The sequence below is a fragment of the Arachis ipaensis genome, chromosome B8 (genome assembly GCF_059453495.1).
Source record: "Arachis ipaensis isolate K30076 ecotype BB chromosome B8, ASM5945349v1, whole genome shotgun sequence".
NCBI classification, from domain to species: domain Eukaryota; kingdom Viridiplantae; phylum Streptophyta; class Magnoliopsida; order Fabales; family Fabaceae; genus Arachis; species Arachis ipaensis.
Window position 1 is genome coordinate 1090309 of NC_142443.1, and position 21994 is coordinate 1112302.

At 35.0% G+C, this 21994-nt stretch overlaps 4 protein-coding genes across 4 annotated transcripts; 1 reads left to right on the forward strand and 3 right to left on the reverse strand.

The window, feature by feature from the left end:
* Positions 1 to 889: 889 nt before the first annotated feature.
* Positions 890 to 3320, forward strand: LOC107613524 (auxin-responsive protein IAA27). Its single transcript, XM_016315567.3, has 5 exons — positions 890 to 1700; positions 2097 to 2326; positions 2423 to 2564; positions 2820 to 2881; positions 2967 to 3320. The coding sequence occupies exons 1-5, from the start codon at positions 1177 to 1179 to the stop codon at positions 3002 to 3004; spliced, it is 996 nt and encodes a 331-aa protein (XP_016171053.1). The 5' UTR covers positions 890 to 1176; the 3' UTR covers positions 3005 to 3320.
* Positions 3321 to 4243: 923 nt separating this feature from the next.
* LOC107610306 (DNA-directed RNA polymerase subunit beta) lies at positions 4244 to 6754 on the reverse strand. The gene is made up of 4 exons (XM_016312370.3): positions 6298 to 6754; positions 5399 to 5843; positions 5181 to 5296; positions 4244 to 4818 (listed from the first exon to the last, which is right to left on the reverse strand). The coding sequence occupies exons 1-4, from the start codon at positions 6737 to 6739 to the stop codon at positions 4406 to 4408; spliced, it is 1416 nt and encodes a 471-aa protein (XP_016167856.2). The 5' UTR covers positions 6740 to 6754; the 3' UTR covers positions 4244 to 4405.
* Positions 6755 to 8106: 1352 nt separating this feature from the next.
* On the reverse strand, positions 8107 to 9765 carry LOC107612210 (protein JINGUBANG-like). Its single transcript, XM_016314017.3, has 2 exons — positions 9053 to 9765; positions 8107 to 8977 (listed from the first exon to the last, which is right to left on the reverse strand). The coding sequence occupies exons 1-2, from the start codon at positions 9635 to 9637 to the stop codon at positions 8228 to 8230; spliced, it is 1335 nt and encodes a 444-aa protein (XP_016169503.1). The 5' UTR covers positions 9638 to 9765; the 3' UTR covers positions 8107 to 8227.
* Positions 9766 to 10428: 663 nt separating this feature from the next.
* Positions 10429 to 12319, reverse strand: LOC107612120 (ALA-interacting subunit 3-like). Its single transcript, XM_016313942.3, has 6 exons — positions 12265 to 12319; positions 12126 to 12184; positions 11966 to 12040; positions 10970 to 11458; positions 10568 to 10857; positions 10429 to 10486 (listed from the first exon to the last, which is right to left on the reverse strand). Exons 1-6 carry the CDS (start codon positions 12317 to 12319, stop codon positions 10429 to 10431), a joined length of 1026 nt encoding a protein of 341 aa, XP_016169428.1.
* Between the last annotated feature and the right edge of the window lie 9675 nt (positions 12320 to 21994).

Below are 21994 nucleotides of genomic sequence, written 5' to 3' on the forward strand. Positions count from 1 at the left end.
AATAAGTTGCTTGGTTTTTTTTTGCTTTCTTTTTTACGATATTGACTCCAAATATGTAAATAATTTGATTCCAAAAGACTGGAAATTTTTAGCATAAGTTTTTCATCTCAATAAAATTATTTTACTTAATGGTTAACCATTTTTGTGTGATTTATTTACATTCTTTTCCTATATTGTGTGTGTATATATAATTGACGCGTATTTTTTGATTTATTAAGTATTTATATAAATACTTCAAATTACATCGACAACAATGTATATAATTTAAAATAATAAAGATGGGAATGTGCATGATTGTTTTATATGATTGAACATGTATGGGAACACTTTAATTTGCTTTCCATAAAAATAATATATGTGATTTTATTTTTAAGATAATAATATTTTGAATACTAAAAAGTGGCAGTTATTAAATGGTTTTTTTCTATTTAAATAAAAAAATTTACGTTTCTAGAAAATTCAACTTAGATTTCTCTGTTCTAATTTTGCAGTCTATACCTACAAAATTGTTCTATATGCTAATTAATAATACATAAAATCATAAATATTTTGCTATATATGTATACAAAATAAAAAAAATTAATACGTATTTTTATTTAAATAAAAAAGCTTTTACTAAAGTTAGTTTTCTATAGTGCCTACTTTCAATTAGTGTAGAATCTATATCATAATTTTAGATTGTGGTGTATATGATATGAGATACATTTCAAGTGTACCGGGAGTATCGGTGCTCCCGTTGTTTTAACCGTTAATTTGAATTATAAAAAATATATATAATATATATTAATTAAAATCAACGGTTAAAACAACTGATGCACTTGAAATGTTTCCTATGATATATATACTTTCATTGAGATGTAGACAAATATTGATTTTCAATTTTTCATACATGCATATCAAGGTTAGTTTCTTTTCTTTGTTAAAAAATTGAATTAGTGATTAATTAATATCACCAAAATTATAATTAACAAAGGCAAGGCTCAAGAAGGTTCTTTTTTCCACATTAACAAAGGCCAGTTCTTCATTCATATGAATATCACACCATAATAACTTCTGTTCAAGCACACTTCAATTCTCTCTCTCTCTCTCTGGTGTAATATTATTTAGTCACACAAAACATATACTAAGTTTTCACCCTTGTTGCATAGCTTTGATTCTGAGTGTTGCCATATTTTGATGTCTACACCTTTGGAACATGATTACATAGGCTTAGCAGAGAAGAAGAAGATACCTTCATCATCATCTTCTTCTTCTTCTTCTGAAGATGGAAAGACCTTCAAGGAGACTGAGTTAAGGCTTGGCCTACCAGGTTCTGAGTCTCCAGAGAGAAAACCACTTTCTGGGGTGTCTCTCTCTCTATTTGGGAAGCTCAATAACAACAACAATGTGATGAACCACCATGTCCATGTGGCTGGTGCTAAGAGAGGCTTTTCTGATGCCATTGATGCTAAATGGGGTTTCTCTGATGCTCATGGATCTGACTCTGACTTGGGAAAAGCTTCTGCTTTGTTTTCACCAAGAGGAGCAGGGAATGTTGTTGGAAAGCCTCCATTGGACCCCAAAACCATTAGCACCCAGCAAGGAAATACCATTAACACCCCTGCTTCTGCTTCACAAGCCATCAAAGAGTCCAAGCCTCTTCAGGAAAAGAACCCTCAACTTCCTGCTACTAATGAACATGCTAGTGCTCCTGCTTCTAAGTAAGTCAACTTGGTGCAGATTTCATGTTTTGGTTGCTTGATTAAACTGAAAGATGTATGATTCATGAAACTAGTCTGATTGGCTGTTACAATGTTGTTTTCTTCTCACACAATTTAAAATTATAATGCCAAATTAAAATGCTACTATGATATTATGTTTTATGTACTATGTTGAATGTATTTCTGATAACTTCCATGAATAAAAATTAAATAAAATAAATCTGAGGTAGCAGGCTTGTAATCTTAGTATGATTGAAAAAGAATTGTTCATAGTTAGTGTGATTGTTAGTTAAATTTTTGTGTTTCAGTGTGATATAGTTTGTGTATGTTCTTCTCTGCATGGAAATTCAAGTCTGGAGGCTGTTGATATATCAAAATTTCCATTTTTTGCAACAGGGCACAGGTTGTGGGGTGGCCACCAATTCGATCGTTTCGAAAGAACACCATGGCCTCTAATTTGACAAAGAACAATGATGAAGCTGAAGGGAAACCAGGATTTGGTTGTTTGTATGTGAAGGTAAGCATGGATGGTGCTCCTTATCTAAGAAAGGTTGATCTCAAAACCTATAGCAACTATAAGGAACTTTCTTCAGCTCTTGAGAAGATGTTCAGCTGCTTCACCATTGGTATTTTCTTTAACTACTTTTTTTTTTGTTCCTTTTCTTTATAAGCAATTTTTTTTTTCTTTAGTTTGAGTTGCAACTTCTCTAATGGAAAATTAGGTCAGTGCAACTCTCCTGGGCTGCCTGGAAAAGATGGATTAAGTGAGAGCTCTTTGAGGGATCTTCTCCATGGCTCTGAATATGTTCTTACTTATGAAGACAAGGATGGAGATTGGATGCTTGTGGGAGATGTTCCTTGGGAGTATGTTATTTCTATTTTTGTTACAAATTTTATATAAAATCCTATATACAAAAAATTAGCCATCAATCTCATAAGTTTAATTATTCTACTATAGCATGTTTGATTATTCTGATAATCAATTATTTAGTTGGGGAAAAAGTGTGAATTTTGTATGTATAAATATATATCTTGGTTTGTATGTGGCATTTTTGCTTTACATGTTATTCCTTTAAAGATCATATCCAATTTTAATAAACAAATTCTTTGTTGATGCAGGATGTTCACTGACTCGTGCAGGAGACTGAGGATCATGAAAGGGTCTGAGGCAATTGGACTAGGTACATCTTACACTAAACATGTTGGATTACTAGATTAAGATTCAAGATTGCTTAAAGATTCTGTTGTGATTTGTTTTGGTTGCAGCTCCAAGAGCAGTGGAAAAATCAAAGAGCCAAAACTAGTGCAGAAATTGTTGAACCATACTGAAGTATTTGTTTAAAAAAATTATAGTTATAGTAAAATGTTTACAAAGGAGTTTGAATTTATGATGGTTCTGTTGCTGATAAGAAACACTGCTGCTACTATATGTAATTCAGTGTCTCAGTTTTTGTGCATTTATTATAGCCTGACAAGTTTTCTTCCACCACCAGTAGAATTCAACTGGAGACTTCCAGATCATATATAAACAAATATATATATATATATTTTGTTTGTTCTCTATATTTTGTGTAACTTTGGATTCCTGTTGCTGTATAAAAAGAATTGCTTGTTGTGCTATCTCTTTCTTTTATGTATTTGCTTATGCTGGCATATTGTATTAGATACTCAATACACTCTTACATCTTTGCTTTGAAATGTTGTTAGCTTTGCAAAATTATCCCATTATTTTAGATTTCAAGAACACACTCTGTTTAACAGAACATAAGAAAAGCTCCTCCTAAGAAACTAGAAAGTGAAATTTGTTATCAAAGGTTTTTTTTTAACTTTTAAGGAAAAATATTAAGGTTATTATTAATCGGAGTATTTTTTTTAAAATAAAACTGAAGTTTTTATTTAATAAATACATTGAAAATCAAACTCTTTTTATATACACTTTTTCGGTTGATAACCTTCACATGTGTCCATACATGTTAAAGTGTTAAACAACCCTAAATAAAATGGCTTGTGATTTTAATTTATTAATTAATTTAAAATAAAAAATGTTTGGTAACTAAAGAAAATTAGTCAAAAGCAGCCATAACTTGCTTTATTTAGCATTCATTAATTGTTGCAACAATTAATTAATGCTAAATAAAAAAATTCTGACTTTTTTTTTTGTCTACCTAGCATTACCCTTTAAAATTGTTATGATTGAGTTCGCCACTTTAGAATCTAATTTAGTTTGGTTGTGATATTTTTTCCAAAGTAAATCTTCCCGAAGATTTGTTACATCTAGGTAAAAGTAACTTCTCAAAATTGGTTATCAATTTTTCAACTATTAAAGCAAAAATTAATTGTCTCGTTATCAGTGTCTTTTCCCTCGTATTTAAGTAGATACTAACGGAAACAATGCTAGTCGTTAATGTTTATATCTGGCTGGAGAAAATAAGAAATGAACGGACACATACGTACAAAAATTTGCATTAGCTAGCGACCATTTAAAAGTTACATTAACAAGAACAAAAACACGTAAATAAACCAAATTAGGAAGAATTGAGCAGTGAGCAAAGGTGACTAGCTTGAATTTCAAATAAAGAGGAAAATAAGAATAAAAGAACACTACATTTTAAGCCAAATCAGGCTGAAGCAACAATTCGTACATAATACAGGTACAAAACTTTCATCTACTACATCCATACCCTCGTCTAAGCAAATCTAAATGACTATTTAGATATCTGTAGATAAACCATCTGAGTGTATCCATTAAATACAGAGTTGTCAAATTTGGACAAACCAAGCCTTTGGAACAAGCCATATCGCCCATCTTCAACGATAGGACTAGACACACGAGCAGGATCATACCTTGTTTGATGGGTTAGGGAAGGGCCGGCAACAGGAGGGAGTTCCCAGTAAACATCGAGAATAGATTCAATATACCGGCTGTTCTGGAAATGTTGTTCATATGATATTGGCTTGTTGCTGTGATTGAAGTTATCACGCATGTAGCCTCTAACTCCCCACCATGCTTCATCTGGCCCACACAGTTCTTCGATATCAACTGCTTTCTCCCAGAATTTCTTCCTTCTCGATCTGACCCTAGCTTCGTCACTGTCTTTAAAGCAGCTGTGTCCACCGCCTGACATAAACAAAGGAACAAGTTCAGTAAGTTTTCTAGTATTGAGATAACCACTTCTGATTTTGAATAGAGAATGATTCAATGATGAAATTTATGCAACTTTCCACAATTTTCTCTCCAGCTTCAAATCCCTCACTTCATATAGTAACCAATGCCATAACACAGTCCTCAAGTCAGTCAAATATTTTTTTTAGTTTGGCCAAAGGGTATTATGGATCTATAATTGAGATCTAATACCAACCACGCTTGTGCCAGTATATGTATATTGTAATGTAATTAAATTCATTCACTAGAATATACTGACAGAAAAAGAAATTTCAGTAGAATATCATAATACACTAGGAAGGCGAGATATTACACACCACTTATATAAGATTGATCACATATCTGCCTCAATGAATAATGGTCACCAGTTCCAGTGTCATAATTGTCCTCAAACACAAGATGTCGGAATCCAGCTTTCAAGGCTTGCTCAACTCTGCTCATTAACATATATAAAATAACAATAATAATAAGCAACAGAAGTTTCATCAGAACAATCAACTATTGAACCAAGAATGTCAAAGATTTTGGAAGTAACCTTTTCAATTCATTCTGATGGTCATCGAAAAATATAAGCACGCGACTAAGGTCAGTAATCCCATGTTTCTTCATCACTTTGGGCCAGTCAACACTTCCAAAATCAACAAAGTCCTTTCCAGCATAATATGTGCAGTTTCCATCAACATAGGCAGGTCCCTTTTTCAGATACTTTTCTGGATGCCTAGGTGAAAGAGAAATAATTGGTCTGTCCGGCATAGCCTGCCGTAAAACCCAAGTTGAATGTCCCTTGAAAGCACCACTCTCAATCATCAGTTCTGGTTGCAACCACCGGGTCATAAACCAAAGCCCAAAGCTGTGGTCAAAACCCATCCCATACATGTTGTTTTTGATTGGCCGAGTTTCATATATAGGCACAAATTCTTCTAAAGCTCTAAGCAGATCTTTCGATGTCCATTCTACTGTTTTACCAAGTTTCGATCTGCCTTTACCAAGGATGAGACTATAAGCATCCAGCAAAAACAAAATGTATGACTAAATGATTTCAAAGTGTATATTCAAACTTCAACATCTAATTCTCAGCTCCAAAATCTCATGAATGGTTGCTTTATTGAGCTCATTTATAGCATATCAAAATAATAATACTAATTAGAATCGCCGCTATCTTTGAACTGTGAGCTTGTTTAATATATAGAATTTAATGAAGTGAATAATGCGAAATCCATAAACAACTAATTAAGGAATGTAGCTCAAATCAGGATCAGGATCCGGAAATAATTAAATGAATCACATTTTAACAGTTCAGTTTGATCTTCCAGAAACAATCTAGCTAGCATTTTTAGTTTCGCACTCTCGATCCAAACGAAAACCGAATCAAGACAAAATTACAAACCCTAAGATAAAAAAGAAGTAAGATCAGATCAGACGGTAGAAACTTACACCAGGGCACGCCGAGGGTTCCAAAATCGGAAGCGAGGCCGTCGAGGCCGAAGAATCCGGCGCGAGATACGGGGTTGTAGGACGAGATGCAGACGAAGCCGCGCGAAGTGAAGAGCAACGAGGACGCAGCGAAGACCACGAGCAGCAGGAACACGGCGGCGCAAAGCCAGTAGGAGGTGGAGGAGGAGGAGGAGGCGGATGCGGTGGTTCCGAGGAGGCGGGAGATGTAATTGGAAGCCCTGTTGGTGGCGCGGAAGAGGATGTTGTTGTTCTTCTTGGTCTTGGATTCGTCAGCGTTGGCAGCGGAGGCGGAAGATTCGTCGTCGTCGGCGAAGAGAGTGCCGCGGCGGGAGGAGAGTGCCCTCTCCAACATGTTTGTACCGAAATGGTGATGGCGGTGTGTCGGAGTTGTGCTCTGTGGCGATGACGATGCTGATGACATTCTTTATTTCTTGTATTTATATTTATTTCTTTTTTTTTTCCTTCTAATTTCTATTTTATTTATTTATTTATTATTATTATTATTATTATTATTATTATTATTATTATTATTATTCTCTTCTTTGTTTTTGTTGTTCTTCACATGATCCCATGATTCCCATCACATCACATCACGTACCATGCTCTCTTTTGTTTTGATTGCTCTTTTAGTCTTTTCAGTTACTAACTAGATGAACTTCTTAATCTCCTAACTTATAAAGTTTTACTAGTAGTATATATTTGTATTTAATGTTTCTACCAATCTAACTAATAAATGTTTTATTTAAAGTAAATCTAATAAATTAGTCACGAATGGAACAATATAATTGTTTTGTATCTTGAAATGATAAAATGAGAAGCGGAGGAAATTAAAAGGAAAAAAAAAAAAAAAAGCAAAACAAAACAGAAAGAAAGCATAATATTAAGTGGAATACAACTTAGAAAAGAATATAAGAATGCTGAATTCATGGCTAGGGAAGTCCTTCGAAATTGAATAGAAGAAAAAAATGGTTAATATAAGATCATGAGTACTTATTCCTTATTTGACAAGAAAGGGACTATAGCGGTTCTCATGAAGGCAAGCATATACTATTCCACACACTTTCCAATTTCCTCATATTTGCATATTCTTTAAACGCGTTTAATAATATAATAATATAACTTAAATGTGCATCGATTAAATTTGAAGGATGCCAATTACAGAATTACTACTCTGCAATGGTGTGTCTTGGAGCTGTGTTTGGGTGCAAGCGCTCCAACTCAATTGTAGGGTATCTTTTATCAGCCTTGGTTTCCATATCAATTCTTTGTGTTTTGCGTTTGCTATGTTATGGCCTTTACCGCTTTCTAAAGAGGAGAGAAACAAATACTCATCATCATGATGCTGCACAGAACACAAGGCTTGGCCAAATAGAATAGTGTAGTGTGTTGTATGTGTTTGCATTATGATTCAATCTATTTCACTTTCATTTTTATGTTTGTATTATTGTTGGTCTGTTTTGATGTCAAGTGTTCAAACTTGAAAGCTCATTCAATAATAGATCATTCCTTCTCATTTATACTGCCTATTCCATTAAACTTGATTACTTTCTATTTAGTTTAACAAAGATACAAATGTCAATAAAAGAATAAATGACCATTTGTATCCATAAAAGATGAAAACACTGACATATGTACCCACACTAGATCGAAACTAAACTTGTACCCACGCAAGATGTCCTCCGTGTGACAAAAGTATCTTACGTGGCACTCCAACCCTCCAAAGACATGGTACTTTTATCACACGGAGGACATCTTGCATGGGTACAAGTTTAGTTTCAATTTAGCGTGGGTACATATGTCAGCGTTTTCATCTTTCATGGGTACAAATGGTCATTTATTCGTCAATAAAACTACCATAACTCCAAGGAAACAAGTGGTTACAATAGATTAGTGCTGATTGAAGTCTCTGTTAGAGTTCAAAATACTTAGCAGCAGAATGTGAAGAGCAGTGATTATGATTGTTAGTATTATTAGTATCGAGATTCTTGGAATGAGTGACACGCCAAAGCTTCAAGACACCGTCAAGGCTACCAGTGCAAACAGTGCAACTATCTTCAATGTTATCATCAACCAACCTTCCTCCAATGAAAGCAGTTACACACCTAATTGGACCTCTATGGCCAACAAGAACGGCTAAACAAGTGTGTTGGCCATCTTGCTCCCTAGCCCAAACCCTGCTTGTTGAATCAGCTGAGCCACTAACCATGAACTTAGCCACACTAGCCAAGCACATAACTGCATGTGTGTGGCCTTGGATTGAACCACCATATTGCAATTGCCCTGCAAACCAACCCTTTAGCCAGTAGTGTATGTAGCCGTCAGTGCAGCCGCCGTACAAGATGGCGCCGTCCGGGGTAAGCGTCAAGGCTTTTACAGGAGAATGCTTGGCGTGCAAGGTAACTGTCAGGGAATGGGGCTGGTCGTGGCTGCAGAAGTTGCGCCGCCAAACTCGGACCGTGGCATCGTCGGAGGCAGTGTAGAGAACTCCATCATCAGCTACAATGATGGCATTGATTGGCTCCGGGTGGGCTTTGATTGTCTCTATGCACTTCAAGTCAGAGATTCGCCATACTTTGACTGTTTTGTCTAGTGAAGCAGTGTATAGAATGTCCTCTGCTGTGTTAATCGCCATTGATGTGATTAGCCCCTTATGCTTCATCTGATAATTGCATTTAAGACGTGTTTAGTAGTTAATATAAGACATAAATATAGAAGCTCTGATATATATACTTACTGTCTTGTCTTTGCCGGCGATGTAGCTGCGGACATAGCCAACAGTCTTAGGTATGGAAGCCAAACGAACATGCTTCAAAACCTTATCCCAAGTCCTTCTCCATACTCTAATCTTGCCATCAGCATAAGCTGCATAAACCGTGTCGTTGGACACCTCAAGAGCCACCACCCTGCAAGCCTTGGTCCTCAGCTGGCCGTACTCGGTGAACTCAGGGAGCTTCCACAGCCTGACAAGGTTGGATTCGGAGCCTGTGTAGACCAGGCCGTTGGAGGAGAGGGCTATGGAGAGGATCTGTCCATCGTTTCTGAGGACAGAGGAGGCGCAGTGGTATGTGGTTTGAGGGTCACAATGGTGAGAGAGCTTTGTAGGGGAAGAAGAAGGAGTATAGTTCTGATGGAGAGGAGAGGAAACCGGAGAGGTTTGGAGGCTGCGCGAAAGCGTAGGACATGAGAGGCGAGGAGGGGATTGAAGTAGCTTTGTGAGAGGGTTTTCTTTTGTGGAGATGCTTCTCAAGAAGTTGCTGTTCTGAGTTGTGGATCTAAAGTCAAAAGATGGTGTGGGATCAGGTGAGTTGGAAGAGTCCATTGATTCATTGATCTTTCTTTGTGTTCCTTCAGTGATGTGTAGTGGTGGCAGCTATGAATATTATGGTTTTATGGTTTATGAATGAAGTAGGTGGAATGAAATAGGAGTGGTGGTGGTAGATGTTTCCTATAACTTGTGTTTATTGCAGAGTTTGATGGACGTTCTGAGTATTAAAGGAGAAAAGAACAAGCTAAGGAGTATTGTTATATAAGTTACTATTGCTTATGTACAAATAACATTCAATTTCTTTGGAGCTATCAAATTGATAATTGTTTTAAGGGCAAGGTTAGATAATTGTAGACGAAATTGATCTCAACTGTTTCCTGAATTTGCCCAACAGGCATTAATTTATAAGTTCCATTGGAGGAATGACTTAAAGTATGAATCAGTAAATGGCTCACCAAATTGTTTGGAATTAAAGATGGTGGCAGGTGCATAAACTGATGCTAATAATAAATGGCAGTAGATTTTAGGAACCAATAACTTAGGACTTTTATTTTTCTTCTATTCATTGTTCCTGTTACTAAATGTAGGCACAATTGTAATATATTTTAGTCATTTTAGGCATTCATACACATTTATTTGGTTTACTTGTCTCTGTCATTATTAATTAAATTTCATTTCAGTCCTATTGATTATGGAAAAATATAGGTAATCAACAACATTTTTGAACAATGTGTGAATAATGTGAATTAATAGGAGAATTAGAACACATACAACATGGTAACTTTCACTCACATCACAATGTTTATATACACCTAATGAAGTAAAAAAAAAAATGATAGCAGTAATCATTTTAGAATCCCTGGATTTTTGTTCCAAGACAAGTAGGAGGGATCCCCAAGAGGCCTGCACATAAGTTTGGAATGGAAAATAAGTTTGAAATTCAGAAGTTAAGTAAATAAAATAAAATTATAGCATTTTGTTTACCTTGGCTTGATGACATAGAGTAGTATGAATACTATAGCGCAGAGCAAGGATACCCCACCAACAAAAAGGTATGCCATCCCTAAGAAGGGATTCTTTCCACCAATCCAAGTTGCAGTTGATAGAATGAGCCTCTTATTCCCACCAAACTCATATGTGTTATAATTGTTTTCTATAACTATTTCTACAAGATCATTCACTTCCAGGTTAGTCTCAATCTTCCCATACAGTTTTCTGAAAGATGGCAGTGCTGCCGTTCTCATCCAAACAATCAGATCCTCTTGTTGATTCAACTGGTACATATTAATTCATGCATGAAATCAAATAGTTTAAAAAGTTTAACACGACTATTTTACACTGTCAGTGTATCAAAAGAAATAGATCAAGTAGATATAACAACAGTACAGGTATGTTTTCATCGAGTTTCGCGCCTCCAACTAGACCTCCAAGTTGAAAATTCTTGGGATAAACCTTGGAGCCAAATTTGTGGGATCTATCACTCCCCCATGATATGTCTTTCTTGTTGACGGTCAAACTCTTGGTGTTGACCCAAAACTTGTAAGTGTCATTGAAGAGAGACCAAGCAATGAGGCCGCATGGAACAATTGGCATGCTACCATTGGTTTTGTCTTGTGGATAACAATTTGTTGTGTCTCCTTCAGAGGCTGGATTCACTAGCTGCTTGTCATTTCTACTCTTCACATACCTTCGATGGTTCTGGTAGTAATTATCAAGCTGGTAATAGATGAAGATAGGGCCTTGCATTTTGCGTTCGACGGTCCATGATGTCGTGCATGTCTTGTTTGTCATGTCGTTTTTGATAAATGCCACCGCGTTTTGAGCATGGATCTCGTTAAGGCATTTGTCGTCGTATCTGATTGCAGCCTCTTCCACCTGCATGCATTCGTCCACCATCAATACGTTCATTAACAAAAATGTTATTCGTACGTTAAGATTAACCACTAAAATTAGCGACTAATATATTTGTATACAGGTGAAAACTCAAGTGCAGTCAATTTCACGTAAAATTGATATCTAAGAGCCGTTAGATGATTTGACTGATTTGACAAAATTTTCATCTAACAGCTCTCAAGTATCAACTTCACGTGAAATTGACTGCACCTGAGTTTTCACCTTGTATACAAGTATAAAAACAACATAAATAACCACCAATCAAATAAAAATACACTACATCCTAATTTAATACTACTAATTAAATTTAAGATTAATTTACTCTTTTAATCCTATTAATTCACATTATTCATACATTGTTCAAAAATGTTGTTGATTACCTATATTTTTCTTTATTTTATTCATTATGACTGATTTTAACGGTTGATTTTGGTGAACATTGATAGTCGGTGAATTAAAGAGAGAGAGAGAGAGATATGTATATATTACGCTTTCTGATGAAAACAATGAAGCAAGACCGACGGGGATGAAAACGATTCCTACGACAGTGAATGTGGAAATGACCTGGGAATTGAAAAAGAATAAAGATGACGATTGATTGCATTATTGTTGGTAGAATTATAATATAATATATAATATATATACCTACCCAACCAGGTGTTAGGATTGGTTTCCATGCAGGAAGTTCTTGCTGTGAGAACTTTGAATCTAGCAATTAAGAAATAATTAATAAGAGAGAAATAAAAGAGTGTGGAAAAAAAAGGAGAAGAAGGAAGAAAGAAACTGACATTTGGGTTTCTTAGAATACTTCTTGGGTGTGGGAGCAGAGTGTGGTTCCATCATTGTTGCTGCAGAATAATAAGTTTGTTAATGGAGGAGACTTGTAAAAGAAGTTATCAAGTTCGGAGAACCGCAGAATGATTCCAACTAACTGCAAATGCAAATTAAATTTGGACCATCTTACCACCGCAACTGCCGCTCCTCCCTCCCTATATCTCCCTTAGCTCCACTTTATAAATAATAAGATAAATTCAATGATTGAGAATGAAATAACTTGTACTTATTTTTTGTAGGTAATATAATCTTCTATTTGGATCTTTTAAAAATATTTTAGAAAAAATAACTGATATTTATATTATACTTATACTTATAGAATTATTTAAGATAATTAATGAATTATAGCTCAAATGCTATTTGTTTTCCTTTCCTCTGTAAAGGTCTCTATTTTTAGCCTCTCTTGATGTACGAAAAAGAAAAAAACAATTTATCCATTTATCATTTTGAATAATCCTACATTTGTTATAGCTCAAATGCTATTTGTTTTACTAATTTATCCACTAGAGGCAATGCCATCAACTGAGGAAGTACGAGAGGCTGTTTGGGACTGTGAGTCCAGTAAAGCACCAGGTAGTGACGGGTATAACATGAAATTCATAAAGAATTGTTGGGAGGAGCTGGGTCAGGAGTTCACTGCAGCTGTGTTGGGTTTTTTTCAGAATGCAAAGTTACCAGCAGATGCTAATATTACTTGGGTGGCGTTAGCTCCAAAATTTGTGGGAGCTAAGGAAATTAAGGACTTAAGACCGATTAGTATGGTTGGCTGTGTGTACAAGGTGATATCCAAAGTACTGGTACGAAGAATGCGTTCAGTGATGCCAAATCTAGTAGGAGAGACTCAGTCTGCGTTTGTCAAGGGCCGGAAAATACATGATGGTGCCCTCATTGCTTGCGAGACGGTCCAATGGCTGAAGATGCGGAAGAAGAAGGCGGCAATTGTCAAGCTAGACTTTCAGAAAGCCTATGACAGAGTGAGGTGGAGCTTTGTGGATATAGTACTGCAGAAGATGGGCTTTGGACTTAAATGGAGGACTTGGGTGAAGGAATGTGTGACTACAGCGTCTATGTCAGTGTTGATTAATGGGTCACCATCTAAGCCGTTCAAGATGGAGAGAGGTCTCAGACAAGGGGATCCTCTCTCTCCTTTTCTGTTTGTGCTTGTTGTTGATGTGCTGCACAGGATGGTGGGAGAGGCGGTAAGAAATGGCCGAATTTCCCCACTTCTGGTGGGAAGGGACAATATAGAATTGTCGCATCTACAATTTGCAGATGACACAATTTTATTTTGTCCACAGGAAACAGACACACTGGTGAATTATAAGAGACTCCTGCGCTGCTTTGAGTTGATGTCTGGCCTGAGCATCAACTTTGAAAAGTCGAGCCTAATCCCAATTAACTGTGAGAAGGAATGGGTGAGGAATATGTGTGGTTTGTTGGGGTGTGCTGAAGCGGCGTTGCCTGTTAGGTACTTAGGCATTCCTCTTGGCGCTAACCCTCGGTTGGTGAAGACTTGGAAACCAATTATAGACAAGGTGGAAGACAAGCTGAGCCTATGGAAAGCGAGAACTCTCAACAAAGCGGGTAAATTGGTTCTCATAAAATCTGTCCTCAATAGCTTGCCAACTTACTACTTAAGCTTGTATAAGATGCCAAAGGCGGTTGCAGAAAAGATAATTGGACTGCAGAGAAGGTTCTTATGGAGTAAAGAAGATGGGAACAGAGGGATGCCGATGGTGAGATGGGAGGTAGTTCAAGCCCCGAAAAAGCTAGGTGGTTTGGGGGTGGGAGATGCTTTAATTAGAAATGCATCGCTCCTATTCAAGTGGTGGTGGCGCTTCTCAAAGGAGGACTGCCCGCTTTGGAAGAAAGTGGTTTGCTCCTGTAATCAGCTAAACCCAACTGCGATGCTGTCAACTCAACAGTTGCCATCAGGAAGGGGCCCGTGGAAAGATATCTGCCAGCTTAATATTAAGGAGCAGCGTATAAGAAATATGATGATCAGTGGCTTGTCCATGGAGGTGGGAAACGGCCGAAGCACCCGGTTTTGGGAGGATACTTGGTTACAAGGTGGATCTTTGAAAGATTGTTTTCCGAGGCTCTTCTCTGTTTCAAATCAGCAAGGATCAGTAATAAGGGACTGTGGGTTTTGGGATGGGCTAGAGTGGGTGTGGAACTTCCAATGGAGGAGAGAACTCTTCCAATGGGAGCTAGAGCTGCTCAATCAACTCCACGACCGGTTACGGGTTGTAAGTTTATCGGTTGATAGGGAGGATTCAGTTGTTTGGAAATTTGACAAAAAAGGTGTTTTTTCTACTAAATCGTTTGTGCAGGTGTTGCAGAAAGAAACCCTCTCAGAGGACATCACGAGCTACAGCTTCACTAGCTCAATCTGGAGAGGCTTGGTTCCTCCAAGGGTTGAACTATTTGCATGGTTTGTTTTAGTAGGCAGGGTCAACACGAAGGAGAGATTGACTAGACTCGGCATTATTAATCATAATGACAATGTGTGTGTGTTGTGCAAAAAGGACATAGAATCAGTGCATCATTTATTTTTTGCTTGTGAGTTAACATGGCAGGTTTGGTGTGCTTGGTTGACGGGTGCTAATAGAGCTTGGGCCATCCCGGGATCCGGAAAAGAGTTTTTTGAGAGTTGGACTGGAGTACCAGGTGGCAAGTCTGAGCAAAGGAAATGGCTGACAGGATTCTGTGCGGTTGTTTGGAACATTTGGTTGGAGCGCAATAGTAGAGTGTTCCAGAGTATACAGACAAGTGTTGAAGGAGTAAAGATTAGGTCATTCTTGAGCTACAGGGAATGGTGTGGAGTTGATCCGATTGGTTGTTGATGGCAATGCCGGAGATGACAACGGATTCGACCGTTTTATTGTTGTTTTTGTTTTGTTTCTGTATTATGTTTTGTCGTACTGTTTCTCTTTATGCTCCATTTTAGTGTGTTGAGCTCATTTGTTCAAAAAAAAAAAAGAGATGGATTAATACAATAGTAATGCTTAATGCTTTAGCCTCTCTTGATTGTGTTCATTATTTTTTTTTTATTCGATTTACTCATGTACAGTTAATAATGGCTGGATGTTTAATTCACTAAGTGTGCAAATGGTTATCCTAATGTTAAAGTTTAAGAGATAATTTGAGAGTGGAGTGTTTTTTTACTTTATTGGGTCAATTTTAGAGCATATTGTTCATATTGTTTACAAAAACACAGGAGCAGGCTTGCTCAATTCTGCTACAAGATCTTTATTTCTCCTAAGGTATAGGCAAACATTTTTTCAGCATAAGAACACAGCTTTTATAATAACTAAGAAATATCAAAGTTGTTTAGTAGAAAAATGAGTAAGATTACAAAGAAGATTACCTATAAAGTTCTGTATTTTTATATATATCAGAAAAGTCAACATTTAAATCCATTTCTCGTGCTGGAGTTGTGATTTCCAACATCCAAGTTGCAGGGTTACATCCATCTCTGATTTTATTTACCCCTTTAACAGACTAATTAAAAGTAGAAACTATAAGAAGTTATATAATTGTCTTTTTTTTATGATCTTTGAGCTTTTTGAGACACATTATACCTCAAAGTAGTTGATGAGTTGGTAAGAATGACGGCCTAATGGGTCGACATAAATTTCTTGCCCTCCAAGCTTTAATAGGAAACGCTGCAAGAAAAATTGAAAAATGTAGCATCTTGTTTTAATGAAAAAAGCTCATGTCTCTGGCTCTGGTTGCAATAAGGCTATAAATGCAGTTCACTTTAGAATATGAACAATTTGTCTAAGGCATTTCATGATTTGAACAGTTGTGGAGCTGTCTAGCCCAGTAGATATGCCATCCATGAACAAAGCTTTCGCCGGACCAATCAACATCTTCCCTGCAAATAATGCACATAAAAGTTGAAACAGAATTACACACAAAATTGATGGACTAAGAGTTTGATCACTACCTGTGGTAACACGCTTTCTTGATATACCGCGCAACATTTCATCCCCTACTAGAGTATCATCACATATTTCTAAATCCAAGATCTGTAAATCACAAATTAGATAAATAGTAGAAACCATAAAGACAGTATTTGCGTTTGTGATGATGCAATATTGTGAGAAATCAGAACTCAGAACTACTTGAAGTTGAAGATGTCAGCTTTAGTATATATTCTGTTATCATCTGGTTTGCTTCCTGGCCTTCAGATGCTGTTGCCTAGTATTATTAGAAAGCCTATAAGATCAAAAGGTTGTGTATCAATCAAAATTAACAGTCATTTCTCCAATATGAACATCATTCTGGCTAATGTATGCTGCAGTTCTTTGAGGTACAAACTCATTCATTTCATGGCCATTATAGGTAACCTTGCCACTAACCTGCAACATATTTATCAGCAAAATTGCAGTGATTTATCCTTTGCTGTTGATTTTAAATTAAAAAGATGATATTGACTTGAAATAATATGATATCTTTTGCAGCTGAACAAAAAAGGTTTAGAATTTAAGATTTAAAAAAACTTTATACATGATTTTATGAGAAATTTTTAAAATAATTATTAGCATTATTAAACTTTGAGTAACCCCATATTTCATAGATGCTCTTTGTATTTGTTTGTTTAGAAAGATGTTGGATAAGAAATTTTAAATTTAGAACTAATTAGGATTTACAATATTTATTGTGAAGTTTGGTAAAAAATAGTATTAGTCCTTGCTTTTAGCAAAGATTAAAAAAATTGAACATATTCTTAATCTTTGGTGTGCTTTTTTATATTTATTGTACTTAAAGCATCATTGTAAAATTAAAAGATGAATGTGAGCAAAAATGCAACATATCTTAAAAACCATTTACACCTTCCTATTAAAAGCAAATTTTATAATTACTAAGCTTCTTTTCGCAATGCCATTTCATTTTAGAAATCTATATTTATGTCATTTTGGGTGGTACAATTATTAAAAAGTTAAAAAATAAAAAATTTAAAAATATTATCTTAAAGTTTGTATAAATTTTATTTTATGATAAACATTTGAAATTAGATTTATAGAGTTTGATAAGGTGAACTTGAATTTAAATTGCATGATTGACAAAGTCGTATTAGGTAAGCATTCTTTAACTCATGATTGATAGTAATATTTTCATGCTCTTTTGAATATCTTTTTTCAAGTTTTTTAATATTAATTTTCTGGATTTTTTTTTTCTATTCCTTCTTTAAGTTTATGTTTATTTGAAGCATTAAAAGATAGAGACTAATAATGCAAATGAAGATTGAGAATATATAACTCTAGAACTAAAATTTAAATGAAGATTTATTAATATTTTTACGACAACAGTAGTGTAGTGTGGCCAATTCTAGAGCTAAGATGTCATTTTTTTTTATTAATATTTTTAACTAAAGCCGATATTGTAAGGATAGTTGTGGTTGTTGGAAGCCTTTAAGATCTTTTAAAAGGGATGCACATAATTGAAAGGTTTTTAGATCTTTTATGCATACAATTTTATTGATGACATAATGAGGGTCATGAACAATTTGTTAAAGCAATTTCGGAATTTTTTTTTATTTTACTATAAAATACAAATTATTTGTTAAAGTAAAAGAAATTTAAGTAATTACAATAATTTATTATAAATTATAATTAAAAATACATATACAAAATTCTATCTTTAATTAGCTAAATCTACAAAAAAAAAAAAATAGAAACAATTAGCATTTTATTTCTGACTTCTAGCATTTATTTTAAATTATAATTCTTTAAACATATTAGTAGGGTGGGTTTAGGTTGCAAGTCATACTATCTTCACATCACTTATGATAGTATTTGTCAATTTTAAATATTTTAGAAAATGTTACAATAGATCTAGAGTCAAACTTAATAGGAGAGATTAATTCAATAGTTTACTTAGAATCACGTAAAACTTTGATTGATTTTTTTTTTAATGTTCGACCAAAAAAAAAATTGATTTAAGTAACATGATTATTTACAAATTGCAACTATGAACTATAGATTACTTACATGACTAAATTTATTGATAGAAAGTTATCGATGAAGTAAATCCTTTTAAAGTTAGGACCTTAAGTAATAGTTACGAATTCTTTTTGATGTGAATTATGTACATGAACCAATTTTTTAATATACTTTAATTGATGAAATCATTATTTTATTATCTTTTTTTATTTTTTAAAGTTTGTAATACTATTACTCGAATTGACATCCACATCATGAAAGGACATATCGCTAAACCTATATCAATTCACTTTAACTATGGTTGGTGTTTCGTCCTGGTACTGGGGTGGCCAAGCTTTAGCAATTCCGAGCAAGCGTCTGTCGGAGAGGAAGAGCTATACGTTGGCCTGGAACGAACACTGCGGCGGGAATACCTGCAAAAGATACTCCGACGCTCAAGTTAGTGATAATCTCGAGTGAGAGTAATTAAGTAAATATGAAGACTGAGAATGGAACCTGAGACCTAACCGAGGATATTAGCTCGGTTTTATAGGAGTTATTTTTACCCGTTGGTGGATAAGTCCTAGTTTGTAGGTTGGTTATGATATTCAGTTTTGGTGATTAAGTTTGTTTGAGCACATTTCCTATTTCTTCGAATGGGTGAGGCCGAGCTTATCTACCTTCGTGTCGAGCTTATCGGGAGCTGACATGAGGCTGATCTTAGCTGCTCACGTGCCGAGTTTCTCGGGCGGCTGATGCAGGACCGAGCTTAGTTGCCCACGTGCCGAGCTTTTCGGTCGACCGAGGATAAAGGTGACGTATCAGTTGGTTTTTCTAATTTTGATTATTTTATACAGGAGAGATTGATGAAGGAGAATGCTTGGCTTCGTTTAGCGATTTTATTAAAAGATTTAGGATAAATATCTACTTCTAATTGTTTCTCACTAAATTTTGAATATTTTACTATTTATTTTAACAATGTTTACCATAGATATATTCTTATTAAACTGTGAGTTTGTATTCTTATTAAACTCCATGCTTTACTGTTTATGATAATAAATGAGACATATAGCATAGTTGAAAGAAATTGTGTTTTTGAACATCTAAATTTACTTATATTTCTTAAAAAGCTGAATAATTTTTTATTTCTGATTTATCACATTACATGCATGGGTTTGATGTACTGATTTTAAGTTATCGTATACTTTCTATTTTAAAACAAAAGTTTTTAATAACAATATAACATATTATTTTTAAATTGGTCACTTTTATTATTAATGATACTTTTTTTAATGTATTATTCTTTTTCTATCTACATTAGCAATTTATTCGCGCGTTTGTACGAGTAAAACAAATAATACCATTATGAGATCAATGTCAACTATATTTAAATTATTAATTGGTGTGAAAAATAAATGAACACTATTAGTATTTAAAAAAGTAATGTACTCTAATTTAATACATAATAAAGAACTATTTTAATTTTTAATTAGCAGAAAATTTAGAACATTATTTATATTTTGACAGAATCACTTATGAATAATAACATAACATAATATTTCATAGCATTTCTTTTTTGAGAAAAAAATAAATAAGTCCTTGACCTTTTGATCCATGGACATTTAATTTTGTGAAAATTTAAAAATGCATTTAAATTCATAATCTTTTTAAAATTTGGACATATCGATTTCTCATATTTACTTACGAAAAAATTAAAGGTGACTCCCGTTATACTGACCTGATTGATATGGATACACACGTGAAAGAGTTTTTAAAATGGGATAAATTAGACCCAAAGATGGATGTGTTCAAATTTTAAAGAAGTTAAAAATTTAAATATATTTTTAAATTTTTAGGAATTTAAATATCAACAAACTAAAAAGTTAGGGATTAATTTATCATTTTCTTTTTTTTAATAACAATTTTTTCTATTTGCTTAAAAATTTTCATATATTTTTCAAACAATATCAATATTCCTCTATTTTTAATACCAAATAATATCTCAAATATATTTTACATTCACTTTATTATAGTCTTTATTTATCTAATGCGCCCGGATCTTCAATAATTCTCTCCTTGGTTCTATATTCAGACAAGATGCTCTCGTTGAGCGGGAATCTTCCTTTCAAAAAATTTTTGAATTTCAAATATATTCTTTAAATATATTTTTTGCCCCCATTTTGTTTGTTTTCCCATTCAATTCTCAGCTCATAGGTCACAACCGAAGCAGAGAATCGGTCCGTCTCACTCACACTCGCTCGCGATATTTCGAACACCGATTTCTTGCATACATTTCTGTCAGTGCTGGGCGTGTCGCTCGGCAACACCGTGTCGGGTTCGGTGGTCCTGATCGTAACGACCTTAGTGGCACTGATAACTGGGATGCCGATCTCTTCTTATGGAAGAAATCGTCGGATCCGAGCAGGAAGGTGAGACCGGTAATACTCAAAGGATGTTACAGGTAAGCACAATGGAAGCTGCTTCTTTTTTTTTTTCGTTGTACCCTTAAATGATGTGCTACAGCTCTGTTTTGAGGGTTTCTCCTCTGAACAATACTTTGATCTGTTTGTATATGTATAATGCTTTGCTGTAAACATAGCCTTTCAATTTTCTCAGCTCTTTTCTTCTAACAAGTGACAACCAACAATGGCTTCAATGGCAGCGTCTTCTTCTAGCACCATCTACACCAACCTCAAGTTTTGCACCAAATCCAACAACAGCAACAGCAACTTGAACTGAAGGTACACTTTGTTATTTTCTCTTTGCTAAAGATATGAAACTATTGAATTTAATTACCTATTTTCTGAAATTTCTTTAGTTGAAATCTTTTTACCATCTTGAAGGGAACTCATGTTGACAAGCAATGAAATAGCAACCGTTGGTGCTATCTTCAATTTCAGATAACCCCTTCTTTATGTTCTTTTTCCCCCTCTTTATCATTATCACCATTGAAAGTTGTTCAATTTTTTTATATTATAATTATTTTCATGCAAATTTGGAATATCTTAATTTAAGATTTTATATTTTATATTTTTCCTTATTGCATATTGTGTGGAAAAAAACTTGATTATCTTGGAATGCAGAAAAAATTCTGCATCTTTAGCTTTATGTCCAGCAACTAAGAATTGCATATCAACGTCTGTGAATGTCACTGTCAATTTTTTTGGTGGATATATATTTACAAATATAAGACTATAAATAATTTTACTTGCCTCTGATGTGTTTTGCTAAAACTATAACCTACAAACGAGTGCTTCGACTTAAAAAATGTCATAGAAAAATTGGTAAGAGAGGGGCGACTAGATCGATACTTAGCCAACAAAACGGACGAACCTAGAAAAAGAAGAAGGGACGAAGAGGTTGGTCGAGCTGAACGACCACCCCGCACCCCGGAGAGGCATGTTCACATGATAAATGGAGGATTTGCGGGAGGAGGAATCTCCAAGTCATCCCGCAAAAGGCACCTTAAGGAAGTATATCATGTTGAAGGAGGAGAAGGACCACCCGACCTTCCTACTATTACTTTTACCCAAGAAGACGCGGCCGGCATCATCCCGGGACATGATGATCCCATGGTCATTATTATCATATTGGCCAATTCTAATCTCCACCGTACATTGGTGGACCAAGGAAGTTCGGCAGATATCTTGTTTAAATCCGCCTTCGACAAACTCGGCCTACAAGAAAAAGAGCTCGGGGCATATCCAAACAGCTTGTTCGGACTAGGAGATACTCCAATCCAACCACTTGGATA